General features: G+C 31.9%; 2 protein-coding genes across 3 annotated transcripts; both read right to left on the bottom strand.

The window, feature by feature from the left end:
* Window positions 1–4507: 4507 nt before the first annotated feature.
* Window positions 4508–5673, bottom strand: LOC110427222 (uncharacterized). The gene has a single exon (XM_021442696.2). The coding sequence runs from the start codon at window positions 5454–5456 to the stop codon at window positions 4803–4805; it is 654 nt and encodes a 217-aa protein (XP_021298371.1). The 5' UTR covers window positions 5457–5673; the 3' UTR covers window positions 4508–4802.
* Window positions 5674–10869: 5196 nt separating this feature from the next.
* NRB4 (mediator of RNA polymerase II transcription subunit 15a-like protein) lies at window positions 10870–25135 on the bottom strand. Of its 2 annotated transcripts, XM_021442833.2 has the most exons (14): window positions 24988–25135; window positions 24644–24760; window positions 23989–24115; window positions 23713–23831; window positions 21118–21229; window positions 20635–20737; window positions 18764–20113; window positions 17353–17423; window positions 16746–16820; window positions 14448–15863; window positions 13957–14301; window positions 12648–12848; window positions 12468–12556; window positions 10870–11544 (listed from the first exon to the last, which is right to left on the bottom strand). In XM_021442833.2, the coding sequence occupies exons 4-14, from the start codon at window positions 23823–23825 to the stop codon at window positions 11337–11339; spliced, it is 4083 nt and encodes a 1360-aa protein (XP_021298508.1). In that variant the 5' UTR covers window positions 23826–23831; window positions 23989–24115; window positions 24644–24760; window positions 24988–25135; the 3' UTR covers window positions 10870–11336. The 2 variants fall into 2 exon arrangements, with proteins under 2 accessions (XP_021298508.1, XP_021298507.1); XM_021442832.2 differs by lacking the exon at window positions 23989–24115.
* Window positions 25136–27131: the final 1996 nt, after the last annotated feature.

Genomic DNA, 27131 nt, shown 5'->3' on the forward strand with positions numbered 1-27131 from the left:
AATCATTGAAAACACATAATAAAAATAAAAATAAAAAGATCAAATAACCTTACCTCTTTAAGTTTTGATCAAAATTACATAAAAATCTGTTAGTTTTCGAAATGAACACTCCATCTTAAGAGTATAAACATTGTTAACAAAAATTATGAAAAGATTAAAATGTTATTTTTTTATTAATTTAAAAAATTATTATTATATTTTAAAAAATAAAAAAATAGAGAGCAGTGATCAATGCTCCCTGACTCACCAAAAAAAGGGTGTGAGGGGAGCACTGATGCTCCTTGAGGGAGCTTTGATCGGGCTTCTCAGGGGAGCACCGATGCTCCCTTAAGGAGTCTTGATGGGAGCTTCGACACTCCTCAAATGGGAAGCTTTTTTAATTAATAAAAAAACAATTCAATTATATGATAAAAATTATAAAAATTAATTAAGGATAAAATTGTTTTCTTACTTTTACCACATCAGCAAGTTGACTAACACATGCTCAGTGGAGAATATTTTTGTGATATGGAGTATTTATTTTGAAAATTAATAAATTTTTGTATAATTTCGATCAAAATTTAAAAAGTTAAGAGTATTACATCTAAAAGAAAAATATGATAAGTAAAAGATAAAACTACGTAACAAAAAAAGAGAATATAGTTGATGATTCATAGAATTTTGATGAAAAAAATCTATAAAAACTTAAAATATATGATCAAATATAATAGAATTGAAACAAATAAATAAATATAAATAGAAAAAAAGATAAAAAAAATTTACCTTTTTGTAATTTCATGATAAAAATGACAAAAGAGAAGAGAAAGATAAAAAAAAAGATATGGAAAGAGGTGTGAAAAAATTTAAAAGGAAAAAATTTAAGAGTTAAGGTAAAATTAAATGAATTTATAAGATCATTTTATTACTTTTTATTTATATTAAAAATTTAATAAAAACTTATTTTAAAGAGTTCATTAAAAAATATATATGTAATATATTATATTAATAATTTAATAGAAAATTATTTTGTAGCTCATTAAAAAATATATAATATACAAAAAATTTTAAAACTTATGAGGGCCCATTGACAAGGGACGCTCAGCCCCCGAGACAAAAGTCCAGTTGAGTGGATTGTTAGCTTGTTTGGGCTACTAACCTGTGAATTATTGTTCTGTCCCTACTTAGATTGTTGGCTTGCTTTGGTGCTAACATGCCTATAAAATGATAAATAAAATATTGAGTAATAATAATTAATTATTAATTATAAAAAATTATTTAATTTAAAATAAAAATTAAAAAATTTAATTAAATGTAATAAAAGAATAAATACTTATTTAAATATTTTTTATTAACTCATAAACTTTTTGAAGTATTATACTTTTTAATTTTAAATATATTAGTGATTAAAATATAAAAACTACTTTCTAAAATCCATGAATGAAGAAGTTGTCAAATATTTTTTATATAAAAATTTAGTTCAACAAAATATTTAAAAAGTACCAAAAGTCAAAATTATAAAAGTTTGATTGCCAAAAGTCATACTCATAAATTATTAATGGGAACTATAAAAAAAATTGAAAACATTAATTGTTAAATTTTTATCTTCAACTAATCATATCTTATCTATTAAAAAAAACTATGAAAGACAGTACACCACGTCCGCTTGTATCCTTCTAACTTAATTAAAGTTAAATCATCCCTAATTCCTATGACACAAGGATTAAGGATTGATTTGGCTTTAAATGAATAGCTATTGTATAAGTCATTAACTTTCTATTATAATTAATAGAGTTCTTAAACAATTTCTTTATAATCAATTAAACTTTTTATTTGGATATAAATTTTAAACATAATATCTAAAAAAATCCTTGAATTATGCAGAAAATATCAAATAAGCACTTATTCTTTTAATTTGTTCAATTAAGCTCTTATTCTTTTATTTTGAGTCAAATAGATTCTTAGTACTAACAGATGATTAATTATTATTAGTTAAAATATCATATGTCATTTTATGTCATGTTGACATATTATAATAGATGATGATGTGCTATAATGATATGATTACGTGACATTTTTACCTTTTATATGAACATTGTGTGATTATAAAAATGATAAATAATATTTCAACTAATGACAATTAATTGACTATTAATCATAACAACTTATTTAAACCAAATAAAAGTTCAAAAACTTGATTAAACACAATAAAAAACAAAAACTCGTATGAATTTTCCTAAATGGTTCAAAGACTTTTCAAAGCATTATGCATAAATTTTAACACTGACCATTAGGATAGAATTGCCATGTGAAATAAATGTCATAGAATAAATATGACATCGTGACATTTCATATCATTTTCACATTGTAAATCTATCTCGATTGACAACAAAGAACTAATAGTGTTAAAATTTTCGTTATATAAAGGCTTAGTTGATAATAAATAATTGATTAAGGAATCAATTGATTGGAATAAAAAAGATAAACTCATATGATAAATCTAATTAAATATAAGGGGTTATTCTATATTTTAACATTAATTTGAATTAAGTATTGTTGCCTTGTAATTATCGCAACAAATATTTCACCATAATCATGATTAACTTAATCAAAGGTAGAGCTAGCCAACTTTTGTTGGAAAGATCAAAGACGAAAAAAGTTTCAGGGTTAAAAATTTTTAAAATTAAGAAATTGAACTCGAGGAATAATAAAAAAAATTTAATAGATAATAATTTTATATAACAAGTAAATCAAAAGAAATAAGAAAAGAAAGACTTGCAATAGTTTTATAAAAATTGGGCTTTACATGAAAAACATCCATTTTTTCAAGATTGAGCTTAAGATGTTTTAATTCATATTGCTCTTGTTCATGATTTGAAGTATTGAGGCTTAATGGCTTCAATGTAGGAGAATTATTTGAATGATTTGTATATTTTATTTTAAAGAATTTATCAATTATTTTCAACTTACTTATACTTTAATAAAACCTGAATTTTTTTTTTCAAAAGTGTTTTTATTAAACTTCTTATTGATCAAAGACTTCTAAACTAGATACGGAAGTGAAAATTTATACAATTACACAGAAAAAATCACTTGAAAAACTTGATGGCGGCTCAAAGAGAACTAAAACGCCCAACAACAAAAAGAATAGCAGCACATGAGACCACTAACATAAAAAACCTAAAACCATATCCTAATCAATGTGTAGCCAACATATAATATTCTTATTTTATTTTTATTTAAATTTAAAGCACTAAATATAAAATTATAATGTATAAAATATAATAATTAAATACGATATACATGATTTTATAAAAAAAATTAAATGCATTAATAGTTAAATAATATAAATAGAAAGAAGAAGATAAAAAAATTTACCTTTTAATTTCACACAATGGTGATGAGTGGTTCTTATCATTCCTTATTTAAACTTAGAAACTCATAAATCTCTTTTAAAGAATGAAGTGTGCTTTAATAGTGGGTTATAGAGAAAAAAATTAAATTAAAAATAAAAAAAACAAAAGAGAAAAGAAAGAGAGAGAAAGATGTGTGAAGAAACTTAAATTAAGATAAAGTTAGTAGGGTGTATCATATCATTTATTATTTATTATTTATATTAATATCAAATAAAAAGTTTATTTTGAGGAAGTCATTAAAAATTATATAATAAATAAAAAATTTCTTAAATTTTGGAAGGTATTATTTAAAAAATATAATAAATAAAAAATTCTAAAAATTTGGAAAGAGCCATTAAAATATAATATATATAAAATAAATATTTTAAAAAATTCAAGCCCAACTCCACCCCCCACCCAAATAATTGCATTTCCTTCCGCCCTTGAGCTCAATGATAATTAGGAATGTACCAATATTAATTATTATATGCATAATGATAAAATACACTCTTGAATTATATCAAAATTTTGCATTCTCTCGAAATTTGTCGCATGTAATCCTTTTCATATATACCTTGAGCCATTTCATTATTTCTATATTTTGTTGGCAATTTTTATCCAAAGTGAATTTAGATTGGAAAAGAATACTAATGCAAAATTTAATTAACTCAAATTTTAATATAGTTCAAGAATTTATTTTAAGTTTACATTTGATATATTGTGAAAAATATTTATACATAATCACAAAATGTCACTTCATAAATATGTACAAGTAAAAGTTTAAAAGTCTTTTAAAATAACTATTTTTAAAATTATATTTATTTATTGTTGAAAATATTAAATTTTTAAATTGATTTATTAGAAATATGATAGCATATAAAATTTATATAATAACAATGTATGAAATAGAAATATATATTATTATAGTTTCTGTTAAAATAATCTCTTCCTAAAATTAATTCAATTAATTCGTTTATATATATTTCGTTGATGAAATTCTAGTTACCAAATTCAGTCAATCCATTGCACAGAATTTTCATAATCTCCACTAAAATTAGGAGAAAATGAAAATTAAGAAAAATTAAAAATGAACATTACAAGCAAATATAAATCAACAAATGAATTTGGGGCAGAAATCAATCTTAAATTAAATTACATACAATCATCACCTCCCTAAAATATAAACAGAAAAATAAATAAAAATAAAATAAAAGAGCAAACTATGTTCATATTTTTATCTGTCAAATGTAGAAAAAGATTTCAAAAGGAAAGATTTAATACACTCAATTTCCACTAAAAAAATCTTTACAAAATTTTGCCTCATCCGCATCTCCTACAAGAAAAAGCCATCAATACCACAAGAACATCCGAGTTACACTGAGCCAGCTCCTCCGATCCCATCAAAGCTCAGTTTAAAAAGCCCTAACACCTTCACAAATCATCGGCTTTAGACATAACAGAAAGCCGACTGGGCCTCGGCTCAAAAGCGGCTCGGCGCCGTTGCTGATGCGAAGAAGGCCTAATGAGAGCCGTTAAGGCCCTCTTAACCAACTCTCCTTCCACTCCTCCGATTCTCACCAACGAATTCTTCATCGCCGATCTCCTGAAATGCAATGCACTGCTCGAGTGAAATGACGATGCCGTCGGTTGACGACTATTCTGATGATGATGATGATCTCTTGACAACGACAATCCTTTGTGGAGGGAGCACCGGAAAGAGCCTGGGTGCGTCGTAGGGGAACACAAACAAGTGCGACTCCTCTGATGGTGGACCCCGGTGGACACAGCATTGTTGTTCTTGTTGAAGGAGATCGAACGTCCGGGAGATATCGGGCGATCGTTGATGGAGAATCGGACGGACGGTGATGACTGCGGAGAAGAGCTTCGTCCGTACAGATTCACACGTGTGGGAGAAGTCGCACGTGCGAAGAAGGTGGAGGATCTTGAAGCGAAGCTTGAGCTTGAAGAGGCGAACGCGGAAGAAGAGGATGACGAAGAATGGTGGGAATAAATCGACGGCGATGGATGATGATACGTGGAGAGCAGTGAACCGTGCGATTTACTTCTCGATGTCGTTAATGACATTTTCTAAATTTTTTTTTTTTTTTTAAGCGGTGATTTTTGGAGTGAGTTTGGCAAACCTAGAGAGGGGCGAGAAGAGGTATATAAAGGAAGAGTGGGCGAATCGTAATTAATGGTGGACTTTAGGGGTGGGTTTATATCGTTGCTATTTAGAGTGGCCGTTGGGAAAGGGTTGTGGACCGGACGTGGGTTAGGGTTTCGCTTTCAAAGCTCTTGACGGAATGCTTCATGGGGTAAGTGAAGCTTTTTGGGTTCACGTGCTTTAAGGAGAGTGCTGAACACAGGCGTCTAGAGTTTTCACTTCTTAAAAAGTTATTTTTTATATATAAAATTGATATATTTGGACTTTTGATTTATTGATTAAACCTTTGAATAAGTTAATGTTACAAAAATTTTCACATATAAAAACATTAAAACTGAATTCATTTTGATCAAGAATTAAATATTTAAGAGAATTCTTCAATAAAAAGTGGATATTTGAGAATTTCCCTTTCAAGAAATGGATTGTGTGGGGCACGCGCTTCAAGTTTGCAGACGTTTGATAATTTTGGTGAAATTTGAGAGGCGCCTTAGCTGTCGCCATTTGTTGAGAGCTGTTGAGAGACTGCCATGTATACAATTTAGTGCAACTGAAAATTCTTAATTTAGGTAGCCTGTCAAAATCTAGTTTAACTTAGGGTCAATGGGTGGGTTGATTAGTTTAGTACATCATATTTTAGGACAAAACAGATCAATTGTTTTTAAAAAATAATTAAATATAATAAAAAAATAAATCGATCAAATGCAGAATTGATTTAGTTGATCTGATTTTGAACTAATGCATCAAAATTTTATCTTTTTTTATAAATTATAATATTAAAATTTATAAACTTTATTTATAATTATATATATATGAAATTAATGATATAACTTATTTATTATAATGTTTTATATCAAAATTTATATAAATAATAACTAATTATAAATAATATGTTATAAAATCTAAAGTGATAGTTAATAAACTTGTTAAGTGTAATAATATAAATAAAGTTTATTATAAGTTATAGTAATACTTATGTATAAATTAAATATATATAATATTTTATTATATATATAAATTAATTATGTAAATTATATGTTAAAATGTTTTATATCAAAGTTTGTATAAATAACAACTAATTATAAACAATATGTTATAAAATCTAAGATGATAATTAATAAAGTTATTAAATGTAATCATATAAATAAAATTTATTATAAGTTATAGTAATACTTATGTATAAATGAAATATATGTGTATATAATATATGACTTTATTTAATATAGATATAAAATTAATAACATAAGTTTTGTGTTATAATGTTTTATATCAGTTTGTATAAATAATAACTAATTATAAATAATATATTATAAAATCTAAGGTGATAACTAATAAAGTTATTAAGTGTGATCATATAAATAAAATTTATTATAAATTATAGTAATGTTTATGTATAAATTAAATATATGTATATATAATATATTTATAAAATTATATATATATTTATAACATTTTATATTATGAAACATTACTAAAGTGTAATAATTATAATATATTAATATATAAGATATTACTATCATATATTATAATATTACCATATAAGTTATATCATTTAAAATATATAACTTATAATTTCATATTAATACAAATTTATAAATAAATATATATATAACTAATATTAAATTGCTATGATTATGATTTATATATGTACATATAATACCCTAATATATTTAAGTAAATTATTGATTAAGTTTATTATCAATTCTTCTTGATATATATAAAAAAATTATATATATTAATATATATATATATATATATTAAAAACTACTTTGGTTTTTTGGGTGGATTGGTCCAAAAATTTTAAAATTGAGAATTGACCAAAAACACCAATTGGACCAAACATTTTGGACCAATTAATCTAATAAACAAATTAGATCGAACTGTTTTACGCAAATTGCATTTGGTTTGGATGGATAATTGGTCTAAATTAGTTTTGCTCACCTTTACTTCAATCTTGTGTCCCTCTTTTTTGTTTTCTCCAAGGACCAAATTACCCTTGAATTTTTATCCAAAATTATATTTTTTCTAAAGAAAAAATGGATTTGATTTTTAATGGTATAAATTTTAAAATATTATCAAACTAAATTAAAAAGGTTTTCATAGTTTTAAACTTCAAATATATTTTTTGAAATAAGATTTGAACCAAATTAAATGAGTATAAGAAACCAAAATTTAATTCAAGAAGTACTAATATTGTAATTAACTTACATTATCTTACATTCCATATTTGATAGTCCTACTTCAAAGTAGACCCTTAATGAAAGGCAGTGCTTAATTTAATAAAAGAAATAATGGTTTCATTTCAAAGGATTTATCACAAAAAATAATTCAGATACTCTAACCATACTAATTAATAGTTTTTTTTTGAAAAGCTGAATATTATTAACATAATTGTTATAAGTCACAGAAAGAAAAAAAGTCTGCGATTTTATGAGTCTTAATTGATATCAAATGATAGAATAAATTTTATGAATATATGATAATAGTGATTAGTAGCTTACATTAAGGTTAACCTTACAATTGACAAGATTTCCATTTTTTAAGTGTGCTAGTGAGACATAGATTCAAAGGGCTTTCCATATAACTTTTTTTTTTTGTCTAATGGAGCTACAATGCCATAGATTTTATGTGAGAATAAGAGCCTGTATTAATCGGTTTTGATGAAATATATCAATTGTTTGATTCATTTGATTTAGTTTGTTCAGTTTCAATTTTAATTAGTGCATATGAGTATTTGACTTATTAGTTGGTGTATGATCTCTATATTTAAAAAGAAAAAATCAAAATCCCCTTTCTCCCATTATTCAAAAAATTATAATTTTAATTAGTGATTTGATTTGGTATATTCGATTATTTCGATTAATTTGTAGTTTTTAAAATTGACAATCAAATCAATGGAAATATCAATCATTAGTAATATATATATTTTAAATATTATATATATAATATAAATATATTTTATATTTAATATAATTAAATGTAATGTTATTAATATATATTATAAATATTAATGTTTTTTTAATTAACATTTAATATATAATATGAATTGCTAATAAAATAGTAAAATAAATCGAATCAATAAATCAATGATTATTTTATGAGAATTCAATTAATTCAATTTTTAAAATTTAAGATTGAAGTGATCAAATGTTCACTCTACTTGCTAATTTTGAGGTACATAAAACCCAATAAAATTTAACTATCCGAAATTGAAATGAAAAAAATTAATATTATAATAAAAATTAAGTTAATAAAATAAGTTCAGAATGGTAAATTTAATTAGAAGGGTTTTACAAAAGGTCAAAAAGTAAAAATGGGAAAGTGAAGTGAGGATAATTTAGTAAATATGCGTTGGTTTGGCATTTTAAGAGGGTCGCTTTCGTGGCCGTTGGGCAACTCGCAAAACGGCTACATATCCAAACCCGAAGATGCGTGACAGGCGGGTTTTGGATGGATCTTGGAACGTTTCTAACGTGACGGCGCATGACAAAATTCCCAATCAAATGCGCGGCACAAGTACAGGCACGTGGCGCCAAAGCTTTGGGAGAAAAATGGGCAAAGCGTGGGTGTCCGGTCGGTCAGCCTTTCTGCTTTGAGAGTGAAGATCCGGAGCGTTGTTTCTGTTTTTTAACTTACGTGCCGGCCTACACTACATGCTGAGCCTTGGTTGGCAACCCATGGTTTTGACAAGTGGCACAGCACTTGGCGAAAATACTCTTTCTATCTCATTTTGTTTATCTTTTATTGATTTTTTTAGATTAAAATAAGTTTATTTTTCATCATTATTTTTTAAATTAATATAAAATAAAATCTCAAAAACCATGTTTTGAAAAGTATGAAATTTAGACAAATTTTATTTTTAAAAAATTTGTAACCTCATAATTTTATTAAAAATAATAGTCAAAATCGAATCCATTTGATAAAAAGGAGCAAATAAAATGGGATGGAAGGAATATTAATTTAGAATAACTAGAGGTAAAGGATATATGCTTATGAATGGAAAGAGTAATACTATATGCATATATACACATATATGTTTGGATTGATGGAAGAAAAGATTTGTTTATAAAAATAAATGTATTATTGTGATGGATGGATGCTTGAATGTGGTTAATTGTTTATGGTATGTAAAGGATGATAATACACAAGTGTGTACATCTTACAGTATCTTCTTAGAGTACAGAGAAAAGGACTGAGCCATTCTTTGCATCCTAAGCATAAGGAATGAAATCATGGTGAAGGGAGGCCATGTCTATACATCGAGAACAAACATCAAGGAAGATGGAGGTGCATTGGCCTCACTTCCCTCTTTGATTGGACAACTAACCCAATGTGCAGTCTTTTCCAGACTTGTTTTTATCTGTCAGCTTAGGCTTTAATTCTCCAGTCTGAACACACCAAGCCTGTTTGCAACCTCTTGTATAAAACTTTGGAATCTGTTTCCAAGAGCCAATTTTATCCCTACAAACATAACTAATCTGTTTCCAGCAAAAGCTTCTTCTTCTTGGAGCTTAGTTCCTTGTCACAGTTAAGTATTCTGCCACAACCATTTGAATATGTGTTACTGTCATTCTCACACTAGGTTGGCTTTTTAGCAATTCTTGCCTCACATCTAACCTCCCAGATGTAAAGGCTGCAGACACAGAAAGTATGCTACTCACTTCATCAGATAGATCCTTAACGGTAAGCACCCTCTTAAGCCACTTATCCAGTACTGTAATCTCCCTAGAAGTTGGTTTGTTAGCTTAATCCTGTGCCAAAGCATATACCTCGAATGCATTCACATTGCAAAACTACATGTTCAATAGACCACTCTCCTTTTGTGGCAGAAGGGCATAAAGAAATTTCTACTTTTATGGGAGATTTGTAGATGCCAAATTAGCTTCCAAACAATATCACCTAACCTTGTTAAAGATATAGTTAATTTGTTAAACAGGAGATACACTTGTTATTCAATCAAATATTAGACCATCCAACTTCTTAATAACTTGCAGTGAAATCTAATCCATCACAAAGCTTGCAATTTAACATTATATGCACTTTTTGCTACCAATTTAACATTAAATGCATAATCCAATTTAACATCATTTGTGGTGGAATTACCAACTCCATTGTCAAAATTAACCACACCTTTAACTTTCTGCTAATTCTAATGTTCCAACACTAACTCACAATTTGCTGCACCTTCTTAACTTCTGGTTTTAATTCTCTAATACTATCAATCATTGCTGTACATAATAACATGATGCCATCAGAAAACTTAAGGTCAACTGCCACCTTACTCACAGAGTAAAAATGTGCAAAATCAATCAGTTGAGAAGGATTATGCATTACTAATTTATTAGCCAATGAAAACAAATCTTGAATTGATAATTATCATAATTAGAGTTTTGCATTTATCACAAAACTGAAAAATTTGTACACAGGACTCCCGTTTTACAACCCATTCAAAGAACTTACAGACTGATTTGGGGAAGCAGGGAAGCCATATAATCTGTTACAAACTTACATAACATAATGCAGCAGGGTTATAAACAGAATTGGATGGTAAACCTAATTGATGCCGCATGTGTTGACCCATACAAACAACAATAATTACCTTATGACAGAAATTATGAACCAACCTCGGGAGTTCTCAAGTTGACAACCATCACCCGAGGCTGCTTCCTTGAATGAATTTCGATTGCCAATATACACATCCAAAAACTGCTTATTCAGTCCTTTTGATAGCAGATTGGCAAATTCTTGTCATCAATCATCAGAAAAACTCCAGTTTATGCTTTTGATCGAGTCAGCAAAGATTGCTATGCAGCACTCAAGCAGTTCTCCCAAGTCCCATATTTTGAGCTAAAGCTGCCTCCACCACTCTGTTGCGCATGCTCAGAAATTACGGCTCGTGCACAAACATCCCAAGTCCTTGCTATCTCACCAAGTGACATAGGCTGTGAAAGGGTTCGCAGCGATATACTAAACCTCGACTTTGCTTTAACTGAAAGGTCTTCGTACTCCTTACTGTGAACCATAATATGAGATTAAAATTTATTTTCCATGCAAAAAAGGTAAAATATTAGACATTTAGATTCGAACCAACTTGCTCTTGACCAGGAACATGACCCTAAGCCAATGCAAATAACTGCTAACAAATTTTTCTCCTAGAACATTGAAAAACCTAAAATATATTTGAGGTGATATACAATTAACAATTACCATAGAAGTTGAAGTTGCTGCATCAATTAACCAGTCATCTTGACTCACTCAGCAATTTAATCAATGAACAGATTTAAGTAACATGAAGAAGAAAATGAACCTTTTCCCACAGTATCTGATGGAGGAAGGTAAGAAAATACTATGAAATCATAATAAAAATTCTCAAATAACAATAATAAAATACTCAAAGTTATCTAAAATACTGATCTCCAAAATAATCAAGATACCAATATCTCAATAATTCACAAATTGAAGCCTACTCAAAACTAAAATAAGATAGGTATTAATAACTAAATCGTAAACCCTAGTAGAAATGCAAAATGTCAAATATAATTTTTAAAACTTAAAACCCGAGTAGAAATGCAAAATATCAGGTATAAGCCTTAAGCCCTATAATTGGAAAACAAGTAAAATACTAATTAATATAAATATCCTAAATATATATAAAAGTTACAATTAAACCCATAAGATATAATAAAGAAACAAAACAAAGTCCTACATAATCTTCAACTAGATTCTTTCCAGCCAGTAACCTTTCATTTAAACATAAAAGATTATTGCTTTAAACTATTACTTTTGGAAATTGTATTTAAATAAAATACAGGAGAAAAGTGAATCAAACCATGATTCATAATAATTTGCTAAAAAAGAAATCAAACAGTTTCTAAACAGAATACCAGCCAATTTAAGAAAAGGGTGCCTTGAATTCGTATACAATGTTTCCTCACCTGACTTCAACAGGAAACTTGTCCAATAGTATTGGGGAACAATTTGGATAATTTGTTGGAACTAGTAAACGCAGGGGCTGAATTGGTGACTGCACAGCAACAAAGCATATAGATAATGAAGAGAAAAGCATAAACCTTCAGGTTAATACATCATTGTCTTTCCACAATCTGAAAGCTTACCATTTGGGCCGACATATACTGTGATTTCAAGTTTGAACTGAGAGCCACAGCACTGAAAGAGCACCTGACAATGGTTCCTTCACCCCCTTCAGCAGTTGCTGATGCTGCACTTGGGTCAACATCTTCATCACTGATATCGACCACTGTGTCTATAAGCCGTAGGTTTATTTCCCTTATTTCTTCCAAAAGGGCATGATTAGCCTGCAAAAGATCCCATCAAATTTTGTACATCTAATTACATACAGCAAACTGCACAGTGCTATCTTAGATAATACAAAATTATAAATAAGTTTTCTCATGTCAGCATCAGATGGCTTATATTTATTGCTAAGCAGAAATCGACATGTGAAAAACAAAATGCCAGGGATCTCTTTGACACAAGGCGACAGAGCATCAGAAAGTAAAATGGCAGTCAGAAAAATATGATGTCTATATGGTCGAAATTTAATGTACTTTGAATAATAACCAGATTATTGAAAGTGATTGAATTTCCAATCAGACATCAGATAGAGCTATAAGGTCAAACTGGAACTGGGAATTTAGTTTTCATATATTACACATGATTTAATAGAACCCAGAACTAATATTTTCATTACAGGCTTCCTGACTAGATTCTGAAGCTTATTTACTATGCTTTATGCTTATCAGGATTATAAGCATTCCGAGAAAGGAAGGATGCTTTTAATGGAAAACCTAGCCTGTAATCATGATGTAATACTAGCAGCGACTGATTACTACTAGCAGCAAATTTGGCACTGTTATTGAAACAAAATGGATGAATCAGAAGGGACAAAAAAAGCCTAAGAACCACGTGATTCAGAACACCAGATGAACAATGATGCCTATGTTGAAAAGATCCACAAAGTTTACTTCACCAATATTTATGTTGCATTTTATTTAAATGTTCATCACATGCTTAAATGTAACTAACTAAATACAACTATGACTCATGTTAAATCTTGAGTTCATATTCACAAATACATTAAAATCTTTAAGTTTTCTGAAATTAAATTTAAGATTGCAGTCATATTGATGTTTAATGGATTCTAATGCCGAAGGTAATTAAAAAAAAAAAACCAAGAAAAAACAAAAACACAAAATCAATGTGACAATATAAACAAAATAAAAAGTTTAGCTGTTCTAAGAGGAAAGTAGAACATAAGTTTGAAACATTCTGAAGATGGACGATGAACATTCAATTTGGCATAGAGACAATACATAATAGCTGAGCCATATACATGTGCTGGAAGAGGCTTATGAAAACATAGCTGACAATTTAAAAAAATGTACCATGAGCAAAGAAGGATACCTCAATTCTAGGCCTCTTGACACTAGATGTTGCAGTTGACTCCAAGTCAGATGTCTCTGAACCAGTTAATTGCTTGAAACTATCATTTAAGCTCCCTGCAGATGATACAACATTTAGGGGCATGGCACTAGTGTAACGCCTCATTCTCTTTGTCCCATTCATTCCATCTTGGGTGATGAAATTTCTTGCTTGCAGACGACACTTTGTCATGGCAACCAGATCCTCACCAACAGCAGCTCTAGATCCATTACCTGGTGCTGACCCTGCTATCCTGTCAGTCATGCTGACAACTGAGCCAATGTCACTTACAGATGCACCCAATGCTGTAGGTGACATGGATTCCACCTGAAATTGTAACTCATTAAAATCAGATAAATCCAATATCCTTTTAAAAGAAAAGAAGAAAGAACTTCTAAAGCTTTCTCACAAAAGGGAACAGAAGTAACCACAAAAGATAGGGAGTAAAGTGTCAAGAATTGAGCTTCACTAACCGCCTTCATTAAACGTTCAAGAGGCTGCTCTGTAACATTTGACCTGCTAGAAACAGTTGTCAAATTATTAGCATGAGTGCCATCTGCTCCAGTGAACTCTGCAAGGAGAGGTGAGGCTGATATCCCAGGAGTGCCAATTGCGAGGGATTGGGAGCCTGGTTGAACACCAGTTCCTTGTTGATGTCCAACATTTGCCACATTTGAGAGAGAAGAAGTGCCTGGAACAGGTTTCTCAGATTCCCCAAGCATAGGTGATGGGGCCAACGGAGTTGAAGGTGAAGGAACAACAAAAGGTGAGTTCGCAGATTGCAAAGGGGTTCCAGTTTTTGAGATCAATGTTAGCAGGCTTTGCTGATCAACCTGAGGGGAAGAATGCTGAGGCATCTGGGGAGATGCAGCCTGAATGAGCTGGGGTGAAGAAATAGGAAATTGAGAACCTGGTTTCAACTGCTGATGGGCATAAGGTTGGCGCTGGCCAGCTGGGAGATGTTGTTGAAAGACCCCCGGCTTAACACCCATCCCCTGTCTCATTTTCATATCATTTACATCATTCATCTGATGCAGCTGTGGCATCTGGTGTGTCTGCAACTGTGTGGGCAGCTGTTGCTTTGCTTGTTGGTGCAACTGCTGCTGCTGCTGTTGTTGTTGTTGCTGTTGTTGTTGCTGTTGCTGTTGCAGCAGCTGCTGCTTCTGGATATACTGCTGCTGCTGCATCTGGCGCTGTTGATACTGCTGTTTGAGCTGTTGTGACTGCAGCATTTGTTGTTCCTGCTTGTTTAGATGCTGGTGCTGAAGCATGTTGGAATTTGACTGAAGAGGATTCATGTTTTGCTGCAGAACACTTATACCACTTTGTGATGACAAACTGCTGATATTTGCTTGCTGGGAGGTACTCACAGGATTTTGTTGTATAGGTCCTGGAGCAACCTGCTGCATTGAGCCTATGGTGTTTCCTTGTCCAGAATCCAAATTGGAACCTGGCTGCAGTGAATTTAACATGGTCTGCTGGGCTGTTGAAACCACAGGTAAAGAAGACAAAGAATTGTGCTGCAAACTTGTCATATTGTTTGTCTGCATTGTTGGCACAGAACCTTGTATATTTATTGACTGCAACTGAGGGTTCATTTGATTATCATGAGTCTGTGTCTGATTAATTTGAGGTTGTGGCTGCTGCAAGGAATGCATATGAGGTGGAGGAAGCTGTCCTTGCTGCAGCGTTGAGGCAGGCTTCCTTGGCCTATTGGTGTTTATGAAATTTATTATCTGCTTCTCATACGAGGTCAACTTATCCTTGAAAGTGGGTAAGATATTTGCTTTGGAAACTGATAAGAAAGTTATAATGCGCTCCAACATGTTCTTGAATAATTTCAACTTCTCAAGCTGGTCTGACTTAGGCTGCTGTGGAAGAGAATCATGCTGGAAAATAGTACACATAAAATTGTATTAACAGACAACTAAACTTACAAACCACAATTACACCACGTAAGCGTAAATGGAACCACTAAACAGTGCCTACAGGAAGGAGATTCAAGTAGCAACCCAAAACCAGCATGTCATCAAAAAAAGCTTTCTAATGTGTAGTAGGAATTCCAATTCTCCAGTGTTGTCATCATGCATGCCTAGGCGCTAAGGCACTAAGGCACAGCACAAATCAAGCAAAGCGCCTTACACCCTTAAGGCAAGGGCCTTTAATCAGGCCCATGGATTTTGCGCCTAGGTGCATCTCTTTCAAGGCAAAAGGCGCAGGAAAAGTGAGCCTAAGTGTCCTTTCGTTTCTTTAGGCTCTAATTTGTTTTGTCAACTACTCTATAAATAGTCAAAAAAGGCCAGTTTTAGCTCTATTTCCAGGAAAAAAATTAAATATTATAATTGTAGCACAATTTTTTGTTATGGAGGTGAAGAAACTTGGAACTTTGTTTGATAACATTGGTTATGATAATTCTTGGTCTTTGGAACATATTAGGCAATGTATCGGAGTAATCTCTTCAACGTTTATTAACAAAACATATATTTTAAGCTTTTAAGACAAAACACAGAATTTTTTTTGTTCCGTATATAAAATTATCTTCCAGAAATTAGCGCCTTACTTCACTCAGGTAAGCACTTTTTTGCACCTTGCGTCTCAGGAAAGGGTCCTAGCGCCTCATGTGAGGTAAGTGTCCTAATGCCTTTAACAACATTGCTATTCTCTAAATTCTATTTAGACATACAAGGCAGCAGAGTACAGTGCAGATCGGTCCCACCACTCTTTGGAGGTTAGGGAATGAATATAGAAGATTATGTAAAAGGATAACCTACCTGCTGCAATTTGGCAGCGATTTTCTGATACATCTCATTTAATTCAGGCAAGTATGTCTCTTTCATGGTTTTGATCTGCAACATTAAATCAGGAAACAGAATGGTTAACCAACAATTGAATCACTCAATTTGTCCAAGTCTAATAATTAATGAGAAAAGTAAAAAAATCTTTTCATTTGCTGACAAGCTGAGACTGATTTTAGTTAATAAGTGAAGAAACAAATGCATCAATAAATGATGATTAATGTAGTTAAATCATGCAAGATATCATTGGTCTATTTGACAGTTTCTTGCTCACCAATATAATGGATCTTTAATTGACCGCTGAAGGATTTATATAAGCTTTATTTTCTTTCTTCTAAGAACAAGACAAAAGAATTCAAATTCTTATTAACAAACTAATAAGACATTCAAAAATGTTAGAATTTCTCTCATCAAATTTGGTTTTAAGTTCCTAATTCTTTTCTTTTATACTTCAGGAGAGAGAAGCATCCCAACATACTCTAATAATCGTCTCAAAACCACTTTCCTACACCTCAAAAACTTCTTGAAACCAAGTCGTTAGTGTAATATTATCTACAGGAGAATATGTGAAGATAGATTTTACCTTCTGATAGACCTCTTCCTGCCAATCACCACCATTTGCATGTCCTGTTTGAGCTGTGGAATCTAAAGACGCTGAAAAAGATATATAAAACAATGAACACATAAGAAAAATGGAAATTTCTGGAGGAAAAAGAGTAAGTAAGGACAACATAATTCAAATGAAATAAAATTGTTCCATACACATAAAGATACATGATTCTGTTGCATATACGTAACAGAACATTAAAATAGATCATTTATGGAGGAACTATATATCTTGAACAGAAAACAACCAACTTTCATAGCAAATTAAAGTAAAATCCAATATACATAGACAGAAGAGAGGACCAAACATAGCTAGATGGGAAGATCAAACAGGGACTGGAATGCAACCAGTGACCGGAATGCAACCAGTGACCTATGTCATAAAATTCCATCGGACCAACCATGGGTACAACTGAAATGAATTTGAAGAAACCATGCGTAAACATTTTCAACATGAACTTATGAAAAGATTTTATCCCTAGTTTCTGCAGCTAACCATGCATGTCCAAGTTTGAGGTTACTTGTTAAAAAGTATACTCCCTGCAAGACCCAATTTGAATGTCTCTTCCTTTTGGCATATTCCACGATGCATGTCTACTCTATAAAAGTAAGAAATTTGTCATTTTGGCTTTCCACTGTGATGAATAAAGAATAATTAGAGTTCAAACGTATTTTTAATTTTTCAAGGCAGCTTATATGATTTCTCAAATTAAGAGCTAATTAAACATTTTCCATCTACAACTAAGAACTTCAGTTGGAATAGGAGCAAATGATTGATAAATAAAGTAAACATGAGAAGGAAGACTTAGAAAAAGTTAACTCTTTGCAGCTATGGACCAGTTATTCATTGAAAGATAAATATGATAACAATAAAGGTAATTCAAACTAAAGCATTAAAACAATCTCCGGCACAATCTAGACTCAAGGAATACAGGGGGCATATGAAACCCTGGGGCATTAGGCATCATGTTTGGGAGCCAAACAGCCAGGCAGTTCCTATGATCAACTGATGCAAGCAAAGGGTGCAGCAATTTTGGAGGCACTGATTTGTTAGCTAAAGACTAAATTATAAATCTAACCAAGATGTGAGGTCTGAGAATTGTTTTTGACAGGATAGCATAGCATAAATTCAAGAAAATGTTCTCTTCAATCTCCCCAAGTTGGAAAGGAAGCTACTTTTGGAAGTAGTGAAAATGCAACACAAAACAATAGCATCAACTAAGAAAATGTTAGCGGGCGTATAAGCTAATAAAAAATTTTAGATGTTTCAAGGATGACGTGTGCTAGTATTAGAGGAAAAAATTGCACATATTAGCTAAATGACACAAGATCAGAAAGCAACAAAGCAAAGAACAAGGGTAGGTAACTGCATAGATCCAAAAACATACTTGATGATGTCTCTGGAACAGCTCTCTGCGATTGATACAACTGCTTTTGCTGATCTATCAGATTTTGTGATTGAAGCAAGGGACTTGATGCTTGACCTGATGCTTGAAGCCTCTGCTGCATATCTCTTGGTAATTGATTGGGCTGCTGTTGCAAACCCAACTGTTGCTGCAACTGAGTAGACTGAGATTGCAATTGTGACATCAATTGCTGCTGCTGCTGCTGCGGCGGCTGCTGGGATGTCTGTCCTTGAGTTGGTAACAAACTAGGTGCACTCTGCTGCGTTTGTTGGAGTGGAAACTTAGGCTGGGATAGCATGTGTAAAGTTTGCTGATTAGTTTGCATGCTTGAGTTACCCGACTGGGTTCCAATCAACTGCTGCTGTTGCTGTAATCCTGAAATATTACTCTGAGGACCCAACTGTTGCTGATGTATATTTGAGAGATTGTTTTGCGGAGCCATTAACTGCTGCTGCTGTTGCTGTTGCTGCAGGTTTGAAAGATTATTAGGCTGGCCTAGCAATCTCTGCTGCTGCATGTCCCCAATGTTGTTTTGTTGTCCACTTAACTGATTCTGCTGTATATTTGCAGCATTTGTCTGTTGTCCCATTACGTGTGGCTGCTGCTGCTGCTGCTGCTGGTGGTGCTGTGGAGGCTGCTGGTGCTGCTGAGGCATCATTGACTGCTGTGTCATTGGTGTTTGTTGTTGATGAATACCAGCACTGGCAGGCTGTTGTGGCTGTTGCTGCTGTCTAAGGACTGACTGTTGATGCTGCTGAAGCATGGACTGGGTTGACTGTTGCAGAGAAGATTGCTGATTCTGTTGAAGACCAGGAAGAGGAGTTGATTGCATTGCAGACGGCTGCATAACAGATGATGTTTGCATACCAGATTGCTGAGAAGATTGCAACTGAGTAAGCGATGTTTGGATATTTCCCTGTTGAAACTTTTGCTTCATAAGTTGATGTTGTAACTGCTGATGGTATAGCTGCTGCTGCTGCTGCTGTTGCTGTTGCTGTTGCGGATGCACCTGTTGCCTTCCTTGCATTTGCCTCTGCTGATTGGCAAAAATATTGGAAGGCATCCCTTGCCCCAGTGAATTCTGCGTAATTCCAGACATGTTCTGCATGTTGGAATTCTGGCCAACAACATTAGGTATAGGATTCTGGGTTAGACCAGAGACAGGAAGCATTCCAGATTGTAAACCAGCAGAACTTTGAACTCCAGCAGATGCCATGTTATTTGGAACATTTTGGGGCAACAGTTGTTGACGTGCTTGTGACTGATTACTTTGTAGTGGGATAGGAATTGATTGCCCTTGACCGTGAACTTGGTTCTGCATGGCCTGAGAACCTACCCAAGATTCTTATATTCAGAAAGGGAAGTAACAAACCCACAAGAACTAAATTGAAGAACATTTAGAGCAAGATAAACAACAAAAATACCAAAACAGTAACTAATTCATTTAAAAAGAGAGAACTAGACTTAAAACATGTGAGGCAACTGAACCATACCCTGAGGAAGAAAAAAATGATACAATTATTCCTAGCACATGCAGAGGTGTATACAATGCCAAAAGACTTCAATTATGGAAACAGCAAATGTGGCTCTCTTTGGGTGCTCATCGCATCTATCAAATTAAAAAACCTCCACCCCACCAAAACAAAACTTAACCCACCTGGTTAAAGTATTATTACTGCTACACTTGAATAAGGGGATAAAAGGGATAAAGTTCAGGGAATTTTCATTAGACTAGCCACTGAACATGTTGTAAGTTAAACAACTCTGCATGTAAAAGAACAGAAAGGACATCTAAATGGAAACTATCCTGCTCCTACAATACATCGAAGCAAAATGCCATTTCCTGCTATTACCTGGATCAGGAGGTTTGCCGTTATTCCTAGTGTTTGGTATAGTATTCTGAGACTTGTTCTCCATTGAAAGCATCTTCAAGGATATTCTCCTTAGATAATCAGGCTGAATATACAATCCATAACACCATTAGAATAAATAAGTTGTACTTTATTATTCCAATACAAGACAAGATTATCAAAAATGTTATATGGCCCATGCTTCATATTGAGTTAGCATTAAGCATTTTCCTTTTTCCATCTCTCCCTTCTCTCTTTCCTCCCTGGAAATCTTTCTCATGGATTTCCGATGTAATTGACAAGGTAAGGAGCCTTGGTCTATGCATGTCTATGCATATGAGAAGGAAAAAAAGGAAACACACACAATGCAAACAGACTAAATATTGGTAACAAGAAGCCACGTGCACAAAGTCATGAAATGCACAAATACTGATGCAAACACCATGCACCCAAATCACGTTACGGAATGCAGCATTGCGTGATTACCTGGCTGCTTGCTGCCGTAAAAATCTTTTCCTCAAACCTTACAGCAATTTTCCTGAGTTCATTTAAACCTTCTTGGCCAGAAAATGGAAGGTGCTTCTTCAATGTATCCATTCTACATATGCCAGGCATTTCACAAGTTAGTGACACACAAATATAAAAATTTTAAAAATAGCATGTAAGATCTTCAATTGGTAAATAAGTCAATGCTAAGAATGCAAGTTATGAGGTTAGTAACATATTTACATAACATCAAATGAAATTTAACCAAGATAAAAACTGAACACCAACAAATTTTCCCTTTAACTTGTTCAGGACTGTCTACATTTCAACACCCCGAAGCCACCACATTGGAATTTAATAAAAGTTCTCCCAATATAAACAAAGTGACCATCATGGCCTTCATATATCAGCTACATTCAAATAGACCACATACCGATATTTCCATTGTTCAGAGAGCATTGTGGAAGGCAAGGCCACTAGTCTAAGTTACAGCAATAAGTTATTTGATGATAGGGCATAATTCAGAGAGAGTAATAACAAAGAGACCCACCAATTCATATACAGTACCCCCCTGCCCTCACCCCCAAAAAAATCAAAATAAAGGGTAACAATTATTGACATTTCCTTTTCGTTATCCACTTCCCCGACACGCAAACCCTTAAAACACATAAAGAGGGAAACAAAACTGTAGAAGCCATTAGTGTTTCAACTTCCAAACATGGGAGACATTGCATTTGAGTTGTCTTTTCTGTTGGTTGTTTTGTGTGGGCAGGATCTACAAAAACATTATCACACTATCATAGTTGCAGTTCTCTTCCAAACCATAGCATGTACAAACACGCTATAGACATCAATGGACATTAGCCACATTTCTGTTGCTCAGGACACATCATAAAAAAACGCGACAGGGTATAACAGTCTGATTTATTACTTGTTGGCCTCTTTAGTCATAACATTAATTTTGGGTAGAAGATTGAGGGATTTCTAGCAGAAAACAGGAGGACATAAGCCATTTCAACTTCTGATTATTAAAGGCACTCAATTTTTTTTTTTTCGTTTGTGGAAGATTGGAATTACATCTCATGATAGTAATTTAAAAGTCAAAGCCACTTAGGACCTATTGCACCAAGGCACTGTGCACAAGCTTGAGCAAGTATAAAAATCACTCATCCAATTTAAGTCCTTTAGGCTCCAATTATGAAGAAAATAAAGCAAATAAAGCTAGGACACTACACAAGAATCCAACTAAGATTGTTTCTTCAACCCAAAACCCTGTCAGCTAGATCCTAAACACGTCCACACTCAGCCACATTTATTGCAATATAACATTGTTTGAAGCATGCATCTAAGGACCTCACTAAAGTAAATCCTATTATAAAGTCCAAACCTAGCATTCAATTTCATATGCTAAGCAAGCACAACATCAAACAACCAGACCTGGTTCTTGTATTGCTATGAGGCTTAGACAGGCAATCCAAGCTAAGGTCAGAGATGAAAAGGGGCAGCCCGCATTGTTTGTGCTCAAGTTCCCTAACAAACTGTTTTAAATATGTCATGTACAATAAGATCCATTTCAACTGTGCTATTGGCAGCTTAAGGCCAACTCCTGTTACTTTTGATAATCTCAACTAACAACCTAAAAACTCAAAAAGTGCATCAATAAAAGTCAATACTTCTAAGACAGTCCACATACTGCAAACACCTGAGCCAGAGAGACCTTTCCTACAACAGAGTGCAAACTAACTGAGAAAGAAAGACATAACGCAAACCACCTAAATTATGTGATTATGTCATGTGACACAGGTGTGTGCTAATTTCCATACTGGATGTGTACTAAGGATATCTTAGGCATATATAAGAGGGATGGTCACTTCAACTAACAAACTAGTCTTCTGAGTTTAAACCAAGTCCTCTGGCAACTGGTATCAAAGTCACCCAGGGAGTAATATCACATGGACTTAAGGGTACTACGACAGAGGACCGTATGAGTGTGGATCCCTTGACAAGGACATCAGGGATTGGCCTAGAGAACTGTCATGTGGCGCAAGTGTGCTGAGACACACAACAGATGTGTACTAGGAACATCTTGGACACATATAGAAGGATGGTTAGCTCACCTGTAAGGATAGTCTCTTGGGTTGAGGCCCAAGGTCTATGATAGTTTTACTAGGAATCCCAAACAAATTCAAATGATGTGCATCCACCACTTGGGTCACATTGAATGAGGAAAGAAGTGCCAAGCTTACAAGGAACCCAAAATCTAAAAACAAAAGGCATCTTTATTCAATCACTAAAATTCATTAAATGATGGTGCCAAGAATGCCACATAGAGTTGGACCCAATAGCTTAGCCACATCAGCTTACAGATATGTGGCCCATACAAAGTGCCTAAACTCTGGGTTAGAGCAAGCTCTGATTCTCAAGCCATTTATTTACCAAACACAGAAACCGCTTGGAATAGGAAATAAGGTTTTATTGATGGTATTGTTTGGTTATTAACAATAACTAAGACTATGAAGACATGCCACAGAATCTACAATAAGTTAAGTGCAACAAGTATATTTAACAAATAATAATACCATAAAACTCACTTACATCTTGTTGACAATCCTTTGTCGTGAATCAGACTGCAACTGGGTTCTCCAATCACCTGTGTCCATTGTGGGCTCTCCACCGGGAGGAGTAGGCCTCCAGTTATTGCTATCCATCAATTCCTAACAACACCAAATGAGAAGAGTACAGTCACAAACACTTGCAAATAAAATCTTTTTTTCATAAACAAAAAAAAGTGAAAAAGAAAAACTAGTAAATTTGGAAACAGAAGTTGCTCCTCAATATGCAAAATATTCGACAAATTTCTTTGCAACCAACCTTTCTTTGCAAGGCGGTTTAAGATTCTGTCTTTTCTTTCTCTCTGAGCTAGGCCATTGGTTATAAGCCAAAGGAGAACTGTAACTTACTAAAAAGCTACTTCTTGCACCACTTGACCAGCTAATCACTGACAAGCAATGATAATATTCAACGAATTGCTAATGAGGATTAATTGTTAGTCTGCTTCTGAGAATGCCACCTAGACTCATGATTATGAAAAAGTTGAGCCCTCTAACTGGAACCAAAACTCTTCTAGCTAAATATATTTGGATGACCTAAATCCTTGATTTTTCACCAATAAAATTAAACCCCTTAATTTGAATTTCATCATAAATTATTAAATGAAGACAAGATTAAGATATTTACAAATATGAACAAAATCGATGATATAAACCATACTTAATAGAAATAATTTACTTTGAAGGGTTGTTTCATTATTGGGTATCCAAATATAAAATCAGGCTTTCTAATTGTTTTTCAGAGCAAAAAGAAGAAAAAAAAAGAAACCATAAAGTCAATTACGTGGTGATATTCTCAAAAAGAAAATCAAATTTTTATTATTACAAGTCAAAAAACATATTCCCAGGTAAAATTGTCAAGGAAATTAAGAGACCAATATCGTAAAACCTAAAAAAAGAAAGAATTGAAATTTTACCTCAACGAAGAGCTCCCAATTCCAAAAGAGAGATCCGCTTCGAAAATTCCTCAAGGATTTTTTCAAATTCCAAATCCCTCGATTGAATTAAAGCTACGCCTCAGGTTCTCTTGCCCTCTATTACAAAATAAATAAATAAAGAATTTAAAAACTTTCTTTTTTACGATTTTAAGGCTTTTCAAAATATTTATACATAAAAAAAGATTTAAAATTTTTGCTTTGTTTTCTTGAAGGACGATCGGTGGCTTCTCGTTCTTGTTCTTGTTTTCTTTTTGTTTTCATTGGATACCTAATACTCTCGCATAAATAAATCTAGTTAGAACAAAGAAAATAAGGAAAATCACCTGAGCTTCGCTGGGTTGAAAAGAAACCGAGAGAAAACGAAGGGAAATCGAAGAGAGAACAGAGAAAAGCAGAATAGACGAGAAGAAGCCAAAGGTCAGGGGTTGGACCAAAGTGAATGGGAAAGACTTTTCTTTTATAGATGGAACCGTTTATGCCTCTGCTTTTATATACATTTATATATATACATATATATATATATATATATATATTAATGCTTTCAAATGTTTTTAAATTATCTAAAAATATTTAAATAATTTATTTTTTTTATTTTAGATTAAAGTATATCTTTATTATTAAAATTAATAAATTATGTTAATTAAAATATTATTTATTATTATTTTTATTCACATGGTGTTAATATGGATATGAAATATGTCATATGATTATATTATCATGTCACGTTACTATGTGAAATATCTATCTATTATTTTTATTAACATATCATGTAATATCACATAACAATTTATTAATTATTAATTATAAAAATTTATTTAATTTAAAATAAAAATATAAAAAATATAAAAATATAATAAAATAATAAAATTTGTTTAAATTTTTAAAATAATTCTTGAATTTCTTAGGCATTTTGCTTTTTATATTTTATTTTGATTTTGTTTCTTAAAATAAAACCTACCTCATTCATCAAAAAATAAAGACCATTTCAAAAAAAAAAAAAAACTTGTTCTCAACAATTTTGACTGTTGTTTTTATTCTTTGATTACACTTTTGAATTTTGATTTTCCACATTTGAGACTGTACTTTCTTGTTTGCTTCCATTATTTTTCTGATCATGTATTTCCAATGCTTTGCATGGTTGATTTTATGCTTCCAGTGTTTAATTAATCATTCCTTAATGTATAATATATGTTACATGTGATAATTGTTACTATTAATTAGATCAAAATATATGCTTTTAATATAATGATAAATGAATGATTTAAGTGTTTAAAAAGCAAAAGGTGAAAAAGGTTCATGTTGGTTGAATAAAGTAAAGTCATTTAATTATGGGCTTCTATTTTACAAATAATAAAAGCTAACTAACTAAACAATACATTTATCATTCATAATAAACAAGAATACATTTATATTATGATTGATTAATCCTATTTTTTTTATAAGTAGTTGCATATTATAATCAAAATATAAAATTATAGTACTTCTAATATTTAGTTTAATGATATATATATATAACATATTCATAATGAAATATTTTTAATAATATAAAACATGTGATTAAGATGGCAAAGTTGATGGTGTGAAAAATTAAAAGTACCCAAAATTATTTAATTTTCTTCCAAAATTAATTAAACATAAAAAAAAACAATCAATAATCAACAAATTAACATGTTACCAAAAGAAAATTCAATATAAAATTAGTATAAATGAATGAACTCAAAATATACATAATATAATGATTTTAAATCTTTATTGAAATATTGGAATCAAAGGCACAAGCTAAGGAGGTTTCCCTTCACATTGGGCAAAAGCCAAAGTCGGTGGGAATTGAGATGAAGGCGATTGGGCAGTGCCCTGGGGTTTATCACTTCTTTAGTCAAAGTTTGGGAACTTATTAGTGCGAATCTTGCATGTTGAAGTTGGCGCACTTGCTCTTGTTTTTTGTTTTCTTCTAATTACTTTGGACTTTCAATTGGATGATTGACTGCCTTTTCCTTTATTTCTTTCCTTTATCACTTTTTACATTTTGGAATTGAAAATGATTCCTCCACGTAGGTCATGACTAGGTTGCATGTATACTTGGGTAGAACAATATACCCATGTGTAATGTAATTCTTCTAGATAGTGAATATTACTATAACTTGTTTTAAAAATGACATAAGCATAAAGAGTTGAACCTTATTCTTCTTTTGGATGAGTATAAAGATCCTTGGTTAAAATCAATTGAGCATTTGATTTAGCAATGGATACCCGTATCTCATATTTAAAAAATTGAGTTTAAAACTATTTTTTTTTTTAAAAAAAAATCTTCTCAATAATAATAAAGTCTTAATTCAAAATTCTATTTACATAACCTTGATCATTGGACATAAATCTCGACCGATAGCAATGAAATGATTTTTGTCGACTCAGTATATATCTTGTACATATCATCTTTGAGATTCAATTGATTTAGATAAAGAGTTTA

The sequence above is a fragment of the Theobroma umbraticum genome, unplaced genomic scaffold (genome assembly GCF_002168275.2).
Source record: "Theobroma umbraticum cultivar Fairchild unplaced genomic scaffold, ASM216827v3 scaffold_228.0, whole genome shotgun sequence".
Classification (NCBI taxonomy): domain Eukaryota; kingdom Viridiplantae; phylum Streptophyta; class Magnoliopsida; order Malvales; family Malvaceae; genus Theobroma; species Theobroma umbraticum.